The 12,500-nt window shown below is 40.3% G+C and overlaps 1 protein-coding gene across 1 annotated transcript in view; it reads left to right on the top strand.

The window, feature by feature from the left end:
* LOC137979324 (transmembrane protein 62-like) overlaps positions 1-11,803 on the top strand; it is a 20,194-nt gene extending 8,391 nt beyond the window's left edge. The window contains exons 8-14 of the mRNA XM_068826561.1: positions 2,433-2,588; positions 3,627-3,789; positions 4,182-4,292; positions 5,128-5,212; positions 6,417-6,527; positions 6,645-6,763; positions 9,645-11,803. Of these exons, the coding sequence (XP_068682662.1) occupies positions 2,433-2,588; positions 3,627-3,789; positions 4,182-4,292; positions 5,128-5,212; positions 6,417-6,527; positions 6,645-6,763; positions 9,645-9,956 (1,057 nt within the window). The 3' untranslated portion in view covers positions 9,957-11,803. The remainder of the gene's footprint in view (positions 1-2,432; positions 2,589-3,626; positions 3,790-4,181; positions 4,293-5,127; positions 5,213-6,416; positions 6,528-6,644; positions 6,764-9,644) is intronic.
* The last annotated feature ends 697 nt before the right edge of the window (positions 11,804-12,500 follow it).

Below are 12,500 nucleotides of genomic sequence, written 5' to 3'. Positions count from 1 at the left end.
TTATGTTGGGTTGAGTGAATGACATCATCAGTCCTCCCATTTGCATATTTTACACATTTTTCAAACTCAAATATCCCCGGACCAATGCAGATATTTCCAAAGGGTAAGCAGCGTTTTTAATCTTTCCAGGTATTCTATGTGATAAAGATTTTGTAATAAAAACTAACGATAAAAAGTCACGACGTTTCGACCCCTCGGAGGTCATTTTCAAGTGAGAATAAAAGTTTTAAGAATTAGCATAAATATGTAAAAACTAGATAAAAATGCGGCGAACGCCGAAATGTGATAAAAATATGTACAAAAGTGTAAAAAGTGCTAAAAATATATGGAGTAATGAACGGTAGCTAGAGAAAACAATAGACAAAAAATAATTAATTACAAGAACTGTTCTAAACAAATAATTTGGCGCGGATAGAGTCACACTGTTTGTTGAGCGATGGTTTCAGTTCTTTTATAAAAAACATTTCAAAAACAAGACAATCAAACTTGTTCTGGCACTTTCTCAGAATTCTAAAACTCTTTGCGATGTTGTTAGGTTCCAATGCATGTTTCTCTCTCAGATGGTCGCCGATGGTTGCCCCTTTGTGCTCTTCAATGCGCTGGTGAAGGTGCCGGCAGGTATATCCGACATAACCTGCGTCGCACAGGTCACACTTGAATTGGTACACAACGCACTGTTGGCTTACAAGGGGTGGCTTCTCTTCACGGACCCGGATCTCTTCTTTGATCTTTTTGCTCGTGTAGACAGGGGTAATATCCGCACTGATCTTACGGCTTAGGTCGGCAAGTTGTCTCCGTACGGCGTTCGCAGATTTTTGGTCCTTGAAGGGCAACACGACTCTGATTGGGTCCCCACGCTTCTCATCAACGGTGTGGCAATGGGCTCGCCGCTGGGGCCTCTCATGGCAAACGCCTTCATGTGTAACATCGAGAAACAGCTGGAAACAGAAAACAAGATGCCCGCCTTTTACAAGCGCTATGTTGATGACACCCTTAGCGCAATGCCTGATGTTGAAGCAGCTATAGATTTCTTAACGACACTAAACAACAGTCACCCTTCTATTGATTTCACAATGGAGCTCGAAGAAAATGGCAGACTACCCTTTCTTGGAATGAACGTAATCAGGAATGGATGCTACCTGAACACAACGGTGTACCGAAAACCAACTGACACCGGACTGTTGTTACATTATCACAGCCACGTTGACGCGAGATATAAACGGTCACTGATAAATACCATGCTTAACCGTGCGTTTAAGCTCTCGTCTACATGGAAGGCCTTTCACGAGGAATGTGAACGCCTCAAAGAGATCTTTTCCCGTCTGTGTTATCCTGAAGATCATGTGCAGTCCACCATCCGCCTTTTCGTTGATTCAAAAGTTTCCGAGGAATCACGCACCCACGTTGATGAGAAGCGTGGGGACCCAATCAGAGTCGTGTTGCCCTTCAAGGACCAAAAATCTGCGAACGCCGTACGGAGACAACTTGCCGACCTAAGCCGTAAGATCAGTGCGGATATTACCCCTGTCTACACGAGCAAAAAGATCAAAGAAGAGATCCGGGTCCGTGAAGAGAAGCCACCCCTTGTAAGCCAACAGTGCGTTGTGTACCAATTCAAGTGTGACCTGTGCGACGCAGGTTATGTCGGATATACCTGCCGGCACCTTCACCAGCGCATTGAAGAGCACAAAGGGGCAACCATCGGCGACCATCTGAGAGAGAAACATGCATTGGAACCTAACAACATCGCAAAGAGTTTTAGAATTCTGAGAAAGTGCCAGAACAAGTTTGATTGTCTTGTTTTTGAAATGTTTTTTATAAAAGAACTGAAACCATCGCTCAACAAACAGTGTGACTCTATCCGCGCCAAATTATTTGTTTAGAACAGTTCTTGTAATTAATTATTTTTTGTCTATTGTTTTCTCTAGCTACCGCTCATTACTCCATATATTTTTAGCACTTTTTACACTTTTGTACATATTTTTATCACATTTCGGCGTTCGCCGCATTTTTATCTAGTTTTTACATATTTATGCTAATTCTTAAAACTTTTATTCTCACTTGAAAATGACCTCCGAGGGGTCGAAACGTCGTGACTTTTTATCGTTAGTTTCTATGTGATAAACCTAAAAATTCAAGGGATAAAAATTTGATCATAGTAGCACGTAGTTATTTGTATACCTATTCGTTCTATAATGTATTGATTGTAAAACACAACTGAATACTGTAGCTTTCTCTACTTGTTCTCTCTTTTATTCGAGTGCAACCACTGATCGCCTTGACTAGCTTTTGCTAACTGCGAGCAGTGCTTATTAAAAACAAGCACTGTACTATATATAATGAAATTCTACAATAAACATTCTTCTAAACATTCTAACTGGACAGGTTACTAAACACAAAAATGTAAAATTGCTCATTATTGTTTGTTTCAGTTACCGAGTACTGGCCATCGATCACGATATCTTCTCTTTTGTGGATGTGCGTCTGAACACATGGCCCGTCGTACTGATCACAAACCCAAAGGATGCACATTACATCATGCCACCACACGAGCCGCTTGGACGAATGATGAAATCAACCCATATCAGGTAAGTGGAATGGATGGGTGTGGTGGCGGATAGGAATTGGAAGCAGGGGGTGATTTTGTTTTTGACGAAAAAGATTGGAAGGGCTACAGTTTACCATTAGCCAATATCAAAAATACCACAATACTCTTTCTTTGTCCCTCCAAAGTTTTGTATAAGCATTGTTTTCAGTTTCTCTTGGAACCATTATAAATTCCAAGAAAAAATAAAAACAATTTGCTTATGCAAAATTTTGGAGGGACAAACAAAGAGTATTAGAACGGACAGCGTTTTACCCAAGTTGTTCAGTTTTTAGGGTATTATCATTTACGGTATGTTAACAATCTACTCAATTCTTGGGTGATACAAAGCTTTATTTTCGAAGAATGGTGTACGTAAGCAGCACAAAACCTTTAGCCCAATAAGTACATTATTTTTGGGGATAAGGGCAGATGGTTGGCATCCGCATCTACTCAACTGATAATGATCATAATAATAATTATCTATCTTATTTGGGCCGTCAGTGTTTGCATACAGGTATAAATAAGGTCAATCCCGTGGAAATCCCGTGGAGCTGAGCACAAACCCGGGACAAACACCAATACTGAATCGTTAATTAAACAACATGCTGAAAAAACCACAGGGCATGACATTCACCCAAGCTATGGCGGGATTTTGGAACGGGGAGTTAAAAAAAAAAAAACAAAAGCTCTTGTTTCTGGAATCCTTTCACTCCACGCTTGCACCGAACGCGGCCAATCAAAGGCAGCATTTCCCAGGGGGTATATGCCATTTATGTCAGCACTGAGGCGGCAAATGATTTCGAACAAAGCGTCAACCTAAAAACATTTTAGTTGAACTCTGAGGAAGGCAGCAGTTGGTTGCTGAAAATTTAGTTAAATTTTACCAACTTTTTCAACATCTTTTCTAACTTTTAGGTCAGATGAAAACAAGTTTTTATTTAAATAATGATCTAGTCAACTTTATTTACGAAGGGTACCACACACCACTGCGGTAATCCGTATGACTAACATACCTGAATTTTCCTTATTGGAATTTTAGGTTCCTAGTTTTCTCTCCTGTTCCTATAACATCTGCGACTGTTGAGATAGATGGCTACCCTCTGACCAATATTGCCACTCATGTGGATGGACCTTTGTTTGTTTGTCAATGGAATCCAGACGATTTCTCCACAGGAATTCATTCAATAAGCGTTAATGTCCAAGTATGGCTCATCACTGAATGAAACGTTACCATTCTTTTTTTGTCACAAGTTGAACCAACGCTGAAAATTGGAATTGAATATCGTAATCATTATAGCTCTCTCTCCGAGAGTTTTCTCTCTCAATAATCTGGGGACCTTTGCTATAAAATTTTTAGTTTTGCAAAGAATCTAAGGGCTCATTCTCGCGTTTGCCACTTAGCAACACATCAGTGTTTGAAGAGACAGAAACTTAGACAGATGAGTACATTATTTCAGCAAGTATTTTTGAATTATTGACGCCAGTTCGTTTTTACAGGATTCCTTCTTCTTCTTCAAACAAACTTTCGTTGTTTATGAGACAAGTCTGACTCACTGTCGGTGCATTTTACATGACATGCATTTTTATCACACAGGATGCGGCTGGACGCACCTCAGTGAGGACTCAGCTCTTCTCATTAGATGGATCTCGTCCAACTCTTGATCTTATTCCAGCATTTCTCTTGCTGACTGACTTTTTTACCCTTGTAAGTATTAATCACAATGTCCGATCTAAAACATTCGGGCCATAAAATAAATGAATTAGAACACAGAGTCTATAATGTTAAACGCGTGCAAACAAATTACCACTGATTTTGGTCTGTGGAGAAGGTTGCGGCGGATTTCGCTGGAAAGCGAAATTTGGTTGTTTGGTTATTTTATGTTACAAAATGATTTCGTTGAACACGACACAGACTGCGAAAGCAAAAATGTTTCGTGTAATGAAAAATGTCAGTCTTATTATGAGTAACTTCGTGTCCAGATAACAGAGGCGCCTTTCATGTTTTTGGTCGTTCAGAGTTTTGGAGCAGTCCCCGACTGCAAAGTAAATGCGGAGAGTTATTAATTCTTAGAAACGACAAAGACGCCCTGGTATTTTCTTAGCGTCCAATAATTTGTCACATTCTGTCGATTTTCACTTGATCAGGACACCCAGATGGATGAACGAATCCCAATCATATCTAATTTTATTCATTCACTTCAGTGAAAGGGAAGGATACCAGAGGTTATCCCTATCGAGGGAATCCTCCCGCAGCCGGATGTAATTGACTGAGAGTCGATGTTGATAAGACAGGGTAACCGGAGCAGTACCCAGAGAAGCCTCGGCGTCAGATTGAAGATCGACTGAAACTCAGCCCACATAGGACCTCAGGGCCGAGGGTTGAACCCAGGTCGCAGAGGTGGAAGGCATTAGAGAACCGCTAAGCCGCTTTTACTCCCCAATTTTCACGAAAAAATGATGTAGCAGTATTTTGTCGTTATTCAAACCCTTTAGCAGTACGTCTAGTAAAGTCAGCGAATTTCACTTCTTTTTTGCCGCAGGGTCGTGTTCTATTCTTTGTTTTCTTTGTCACCATTGTACTTGGACTCGGATTCATGAGGCGCTGTCATCCTCTCACTCGTCAAGGTAGAAGCAAAATGAAATTACATTCATCACATTCGTTATGGCCGAGACAAAGGAGGACTCGGTGTGGTCCAGTTGTCAGGTCGTTGGGATTGCATGCTGGTTTGGATTCGGTTGCGGTTGTTCCGTAAATAGCCAACTGGTTACCTGCTTCGAGTCGGGGTTCTTAATAATTATGTTTCTGTTAAACTTAAATTGTTTCTTTCAGATTAAAAGTGGGGTTCCTGTGAACTAAGCTTAATAGCTAAGTTCACTTAATCCTAGACATTTATTTTACATTTAAATACAATTGAAGGAATGGGAAGAAATAAGTTTTTTTTTTATTGTATATACCCTCTTCAGGTTTAGAATATACGAAAGTTCATATATTTGAACTGCGCCGCGGAATGAACATGACATGAAAGCGGTCTTGCCCTAGCACAGTCACAAATGCATTTATTTTTAGAACAATTTGCGCGCGAAACAAACAAAGGGCCGTCAAGTTTAACCAATCAGAAGAAGCCATGTCACGCGTAACTGCTTCTGCCATGTATTTTCAGGGATATGGTGACTGATTTTCGCGGGAAGGGGTATTCTAAAAATACACTCATTTGTGGCTGTGCTGGGGAGCCATTTATGCCACAACAGCACTCTTATCTAATTCAATTTTTTTGAGGGAAGTTAGGAATATCATCGCAGTGTAAAGCATCTTAAGAAGTTGCAAGAAAACCTGAAAAAATGCACAGTTCCAATATGTGACTCTTATGCGTGATTCCATCATACTCAATAGCCTTGTTTATCATTGCACAGAGCTCGCGCAGTTAAATAAAACTTGAACCTTCCTATATTATGCGAAAAGTCTTCTTTTGGAATAATTACAATCACAAGTATGAAAAACAAGCTCTCTTTTTTCGTTCACAAATCCCCCACCCCACCCCTATCTCTGATCAATGTTGCTAGACGAAACAAAGCATGTCGAACGTAGGCTTGTCAACATTGGTTGTTGCGGGGAGGGGGATGGCTGCTAGGGTGCGATATTGAGGGCGTAGTGTGTAAAGTAACCCCCGTTTTTATTATTCTCAACCCTTTTTGTCCAAGATTGTAGTATGCAGTATATACCTCAAGTTCGTACTCCAGTCGGTCATTTACCGCCATAACCCTGGTTGTTATGAGCGTTTTCCTGCACGCAATCGTTGCATTTGATCCTTTTGTTTTAATCTCTCTGCAGGTGGATTTTTCTGTGGTGTTTTCGGCAGATGGTGGAATCGTCTGTTGCTTCTTTCCCTTACTGATGGTCTTTTCTATCCCTTGTTCTTGTTTGGTGTTTACACTGCTATAGGTATGAGTGAGAAGTCGTATTTCAGTGACCATCCCAAATCAAAAATAATATTATCTGCAATTTTATGCTGCAAAGTAGAGCTTCCTCTAAAATCGTTTGGTTCTGACCACTTTGCAGGTCCTTGGTTCATTGGAGAAATAATGCGCGGTCACATTGGCATGTTATTTGTTCATGGAATATATTTGAAACAGCACTGGATTCCAGGGTCTCTGTCTTATTACTACGGACTGATGCAGGTAAGTTGTTGAAGAAAATCGAGGTAGCCTGGGAATGAGTTTCAATAAAACCGAAAGGTAATCACTCCTCTTGAAATTTGGATCCCATTTAGAAAGATTTGCCCGGTCAAATGCAAGATCCAAGAAGTAAAACGTCTACAAAATATGCGTGTGTTCGACTCGATAAGAAAAACTGTAGGCATTCTCGAATCCGGCACAAGCCGGTTCATAAAAAGAGGCATCGGCAACGCCACAAAAACAAAGAAGAAAATTGGTTGATTAAGGCTCCGTCCCCACGTATCCGGATATCTTTTTCTTTCCGGATTCAAAAATATTCCCATCCACACGAAGCTTATTCAAATCGAATTTTTCCCGTCCACACGTATCCGAAACGTATCCGGATTCACTCAAGTACTCTGGGGTAAAGACTTGTTTCCATATCTCGAAGTGCCCTTGGACGTGAGGTGCATGGGAATGAAATTAAATCACTGGAATCGGTCAGTGTAAAATGCAGACTGAGGTTATAATGTAACTGTTGAAAATGGCCCAAACCCCTTCTTAGAAATGCTACCTTAGGCCTAATTAGGCCTAAAACAATATTTAGGCGTAACTGTTAGCATTCCGATTCCGGTGATTTAATTTCATTCCCAGGCACCTCACGTCCACTTTGAGATATGGAAACAAGTCTTTAGCGTACTCTGGACTCCTCAAGGAAACAGAGGTAACAGAGCATGCGCTATAAAGAAATAATATTGCCCTCGGCAGCCATCTTGAGGATTGATTTCACTGTAAGGAACTGGGCTCGATCTTGCTACGTCATCCGGATAAAAAAAAATTCCGGATTTAGCGTCGACACGGTTCCGGATTCACAGCGGATTAAAAAATATCCACTCTGGAGAACGTAATCAAAAAGTCCCGTATTCGCCAGCGAATCCGCTGGATATGCGTGGACGGAAGGCGTATCCGGAAAGAAAAAGTTGGGGATTCAAAAATAGGGACCTCGCCACTGGGGCCGAGTAGGAGAGGACCCTGGGAACGAGGTTGCTTAAGATCTACGACGGTGACTTAAACGAAAACGTCACCTCGAAATATCACTTTGCTTTACCATAATTCTTTCGCGGTTATTCCATCTCGTTCACTTCTTACAATTTGGGCGAAGTATCCTAAAAATAAATTGATACGAGCAGTTATAATGTGAAAATAGAGAATAAAAGATTCTCTGTTGCTTACTCACGTTGTCGTCAAAACCTCAAATTTGATAATTTCACGTCGTCCTTATGCAAAGGACCGCAAGAGTCTGTCCTAAAATCCGTGCTGCACGTGCAGCACGATTATTTATGCTCTTTTAACCAATGATATCATTATTTTGCGGTGTTGTTGTTGCCGTCGCCGTCGTAAAATCTGAAGCTCCCTAATAGAGAGATTAAGCATGACGTTTACACCAAACGGGAAACGTTGGAGTGAAATTAGGGTTTTGCCAAAGATGGAAGAACCCTGCTTGATATTAGCTCATTTCTGTCCTGTTAGCTCCATATATCAAGCAACTTCTCAAAGAAACGAGACAAGTTAAAATGAGATAATTTTCACGCTTTTATGACAAGCAGGAGCCTGCCGTTTCCCGTTTGCCGTTGGCCGTAAACGTCATGCTTAATCTCTCTAGTAGGGAGTTTAAGAAACGACAACGGCTGCGGCAACGACAACACCAAAAAGCAGTAATATTATTGGTTGAGAAAACCAAAATGATCGTGCTGCACGTGCGGCACGCATTTTTGAACATTTCTCTCCCGTACTCGTCAAAACTACTACGTGAAATTACCAAATTTGATGTTTTGACGACAACGTGGACAAAGTACAGTGAATCTTTCAGTCTCGCTCTTTACTTCAAATCCGTCCGTACCAATCCAGTTATAGGACACTTCGCACATATTGTATAATATAAACAAGATTGAATAATCCCGAAATACTTAGAATAGCTCAAACGTATATTTTGAAGTGACGTTTTCGTCCCCGTAGCCGTCGTGGTTTCTTAAACTCCCTAATAGGGACCTTAAGATCTACGACGGCAACGTCGACGAAAACGTCACCTCAAAATAGAACTTTGCTCTAATAAAAGTCTTTCGCGATTACATTCCATCTCGTTCACGTCGTACAATGTGTGCAAAGTATCCTAAAAATGAATTGGTACGAGCGGTTGCAGACTGAAAATAGAGAATGAAAGATTCTCTGTTGCTTGCTCACGTTGTCGTCAAAACCTAAAATTTAGTGATTTCACGTCGTCGTCACGCAGAGAACCGCAAAAATATGAGCTAAAATCCGTGCCGCACGTGCAGAACGATTATTTATGCTCTTTTAACCAATGATATCATTGTTTTGTGGCGTTTTCGTCTGGAAAACAAATTGTGCTGCACGTGCGGCACGCGTTTTAGTACATTTCGTTGTCATACTCTGCAAAACAACAACGCGAAATAAACCAAATTCAAGGTTTTGGTAACAACGTGAGCATAGAACAGAAACTAGTCATAATTTCCAGTTTGGACATACTATGCCAGTGAATTAGAACGGTTTTCAATTGAGTGTCGAAAGTAATGAGATACTTTGGTTTATGATTACTTCACTCAGTGATTGGTTCAAAGTTCTCGCGCCACTTTTTCAACCAATCAGAAGTGAAACCAAAACCAATCGTGGCTCGCGCGTGCACATTTTCCCGCGCTTTGTGTCGGCTACGTGTAATTACTTCGAGTTTTGATTGGTTTACCGGATTGTCTCCGTCCTTTGTGATTGTCCAAAGTAATTACTTTGGTTTTGGTTTTACGACACTCAATTGAAACTCGCTCTATGCCAGTGAATTATGAAATCAGTGGTACTTACAATTGATTAATGTTATTTTAATCTGCTTTAACAGCTGGCCCTGTTAAACTTACCCGTGACATTGTACCTGGCATATTTTGTGGAGATCAACAATCGAGTTTCTATCCAGAAATCGCACGCCAGGAATGTTCTGAACTCAACCCTCATCGACAACTTGCTTGGCTTCTTGCAGACGAGTCTGGGACATTTTGTGTTTTTTGCAGCCTTACTTTGGCAGATGTCCTCTTGTTACAATTTGCTTTACACTTACGGCACGCTAGCATTTCTATTAAGCCCTGCAAAGACTTGGTCGATAGTTTTAATGCTCTATTTGTTTTGGAAGGTTCACAGACCGAGGCATAATTGACTTAACTACAGTGAAACCTCTATTAAGCAGCCACCCTCGGGGTAACGGCTTGTGGCCGCTTAATAGAGGTGGGTCAGAAATTAGCATAATCTTTAGTAGAAACGTCGCCTTATTCTAAAACAAACACCTTTAGAGGCTTGTGACAACTTTTGCTCGAGAGACAGCTCTAATACCGAACAAAAATACAGTACTGTTTGGAACAACAAATTCTCCTCAATATGTTGAGGTGAGGTTCTCCCAACTTAACATGAACAATCTAAACTATGGCGTCAACTGAGTTGATTTTTTAACCGGAAAAGGAGGCAATGTCTGTGACTGAAACGTTGCATTACGGGTTCATAATTAATTTTAAAAAATTCTTGCAAGGAAGTCTGTCTCACGCTGACTTTTCACCGAGATTTATTCAAACAAACTTTTTCAGTCTTAAGAGTGAGAACAGTGCACGTTGAAAGATTTCAGATTCTCTGGGGGGGTCTTATTTTTGTTGACAGCCTGATAGAACATCCGGTTTTCTTCATATTTTTTCGAAAAACTTCCTTTGTTTTTGTAAAAGAAGATTCCTTTTTTTTTCAAATTGTTTTCTCCCTTACTCTAGATCTGCTTGACACCCTGTTAGTACTTCCATTGTTAGATATCTAACATGGCTATGCACCATCGTATTTAAGTAGTTTACTTGAATCTTATAAACCGAAGCGCGCTTTGCGCTCTGCGACCAAAAGGCTATTAATAGTTCCTAAGTCATTCACAACTACATACGGTGATAGAGCATTTTCAATTGCTGCGCCTAAGCTTTGGAATAATCTACCACATTCGATAAAATATGCTGAAACTGTCAAACAATTCATATCTCTAGTTAAGACATATCTTTTCAAAGAAGCGTTTGACTGATCCTTGAGTCTTAATACTTTACAGATTATATTATTATATACATATATTTCCCATCATTAATTCACATTATTCTAGTTATATATACATATCTTTATTATTATCATTACCTTCTTTTTTTTTTTTGTTATTAGCCTTTGTTTCTGTATTATGTATCATGTAGTGTACACGCTTTGAGGCGTAGCAAAATGCGTACTAAGAGCTGTAATTAAATTAAATTAAATTAATTAAATTAAATCATACCAAGCCTATCAAATATATTAATTAGTTCCACAGTAGTAAAAATTAATACAAGGCCAGGTTGAGAAATCACTCCGTTAAAAACTAGATGGGATATTCGGGATTAGCATTAGGGTGAAGTTGAGGTTAGTTTTATAGTTCGAAAACCTTATTTATGAAATCTTATCAAGAATGTTTAAGTAAAGGATGATTTTAACTGAGCAGCCCAGTGAGGCAGTAATATATTGACGTTTGCTGTGCGTATCTAATGGTTCGCGTCTAATTCTTCATTATTATATATAGAGCGGTTTTCAATTCAGTGTCGAAAGCTTAGCGAATTGCTTTGGTTTATGATTACTTCACTCAGTGATTGGTTCAAAGTTCTCGCGCCACTTTTTCAATCAGAAGTGAGACCAAAACCAATCGTGGCTCGCGCGTGCACATTTTCCCGCGCTTTGTGTCGGCTACGCGTAATTACTTCGAGTTTTGATTGGTTTATCGGATTGCCTCCGTCCTTTTTGATTGGTCAAAGTAATTACTTTGGTTTTGGTTTTGCGACACTCGATTGAAACTCGCTCTTTTGAATCTATGATATAAAATTGTCTTCCTGGTGTTGTTAAAATGTCATCGCTTGTCAACGAAAGGGAAAACCGCGTCGTCGACTCGTTCCCTGTTTTGTGAGAAGGGTGTGTACTAAAGTTGAACATTGAATGAAATAAATGAATATTTGAAGTGCGGGTTCAAACGAAGGAGAGAAGTGATACTCACCCCTATTCGGATGAGCAATTGTCTCCTATAGAGCGATTTTCAATTGAGTGTCGTAAAACCAAAGCCAAAGTAATTACTTTGGCCAATCAAAAACGACGGAAACAGTCCAGTAAACCAACCAAAACTCGAAGTAATTACACAAAGCGCGGGAAAATGTGCACCCGCGAGCCACGATTTGTTTTGGTTTCACTTCTGATTGGTTGAAAAAGTGGTGCGAGAACTCGGAACCAATCACTGAGTGAAGTAATGCAGAACCAAAGCAATTCGCTGATTACTTTCGACACTCAATTGAAAACCACTCTGGACACTTTTCTATAAGAGACAATTGCTTAAAATTGTCAGGATTGGTGCGAGAGCACGGGAACAAATGAGCCCAATAAATTGACCTTCTCCCAACTGAGTGGCTCCATAGCGCAGTTGGTAGGGCATTGCACCAGCATTGCACCAGCATTGCACCGGCAACGCAGAGGTCATGGATTCGAATCCCGTTGAAGCTGCCTGAATTTTTGAGAAACTGATCACATTTTGGGGAATTTTGCTTTGACTTAGCAAGGGGCCTTCCACGGGGATGTGTTGATTGGACAAGGAATATTGTGAGTGATACGTATTGGCCAATCAGAATGCGTCGAAATTATACAACAGACAAAGACGGTCAGATCACATGACAACAAA

This window comes from Montipora foliosa, chromosome 12, assembly GCF_036669935.1.
Source record: "Montipora foliosa isolate CH-2021 chromosome 12, ASM3666993v2, whole genome shotgun sequence".
Taxonomy (NCBI): Eukaryota; Metazoa; Cnidaria; class Anthozoa; order Scleractinia; family Acroporidae; genus Montipora; species Montipora foliosa.
The sequence above is the reverse complement of the archived record's forward strand: the minus strand, read 5'-3'. Positions and strand labels throughout refer to the sequence as shown.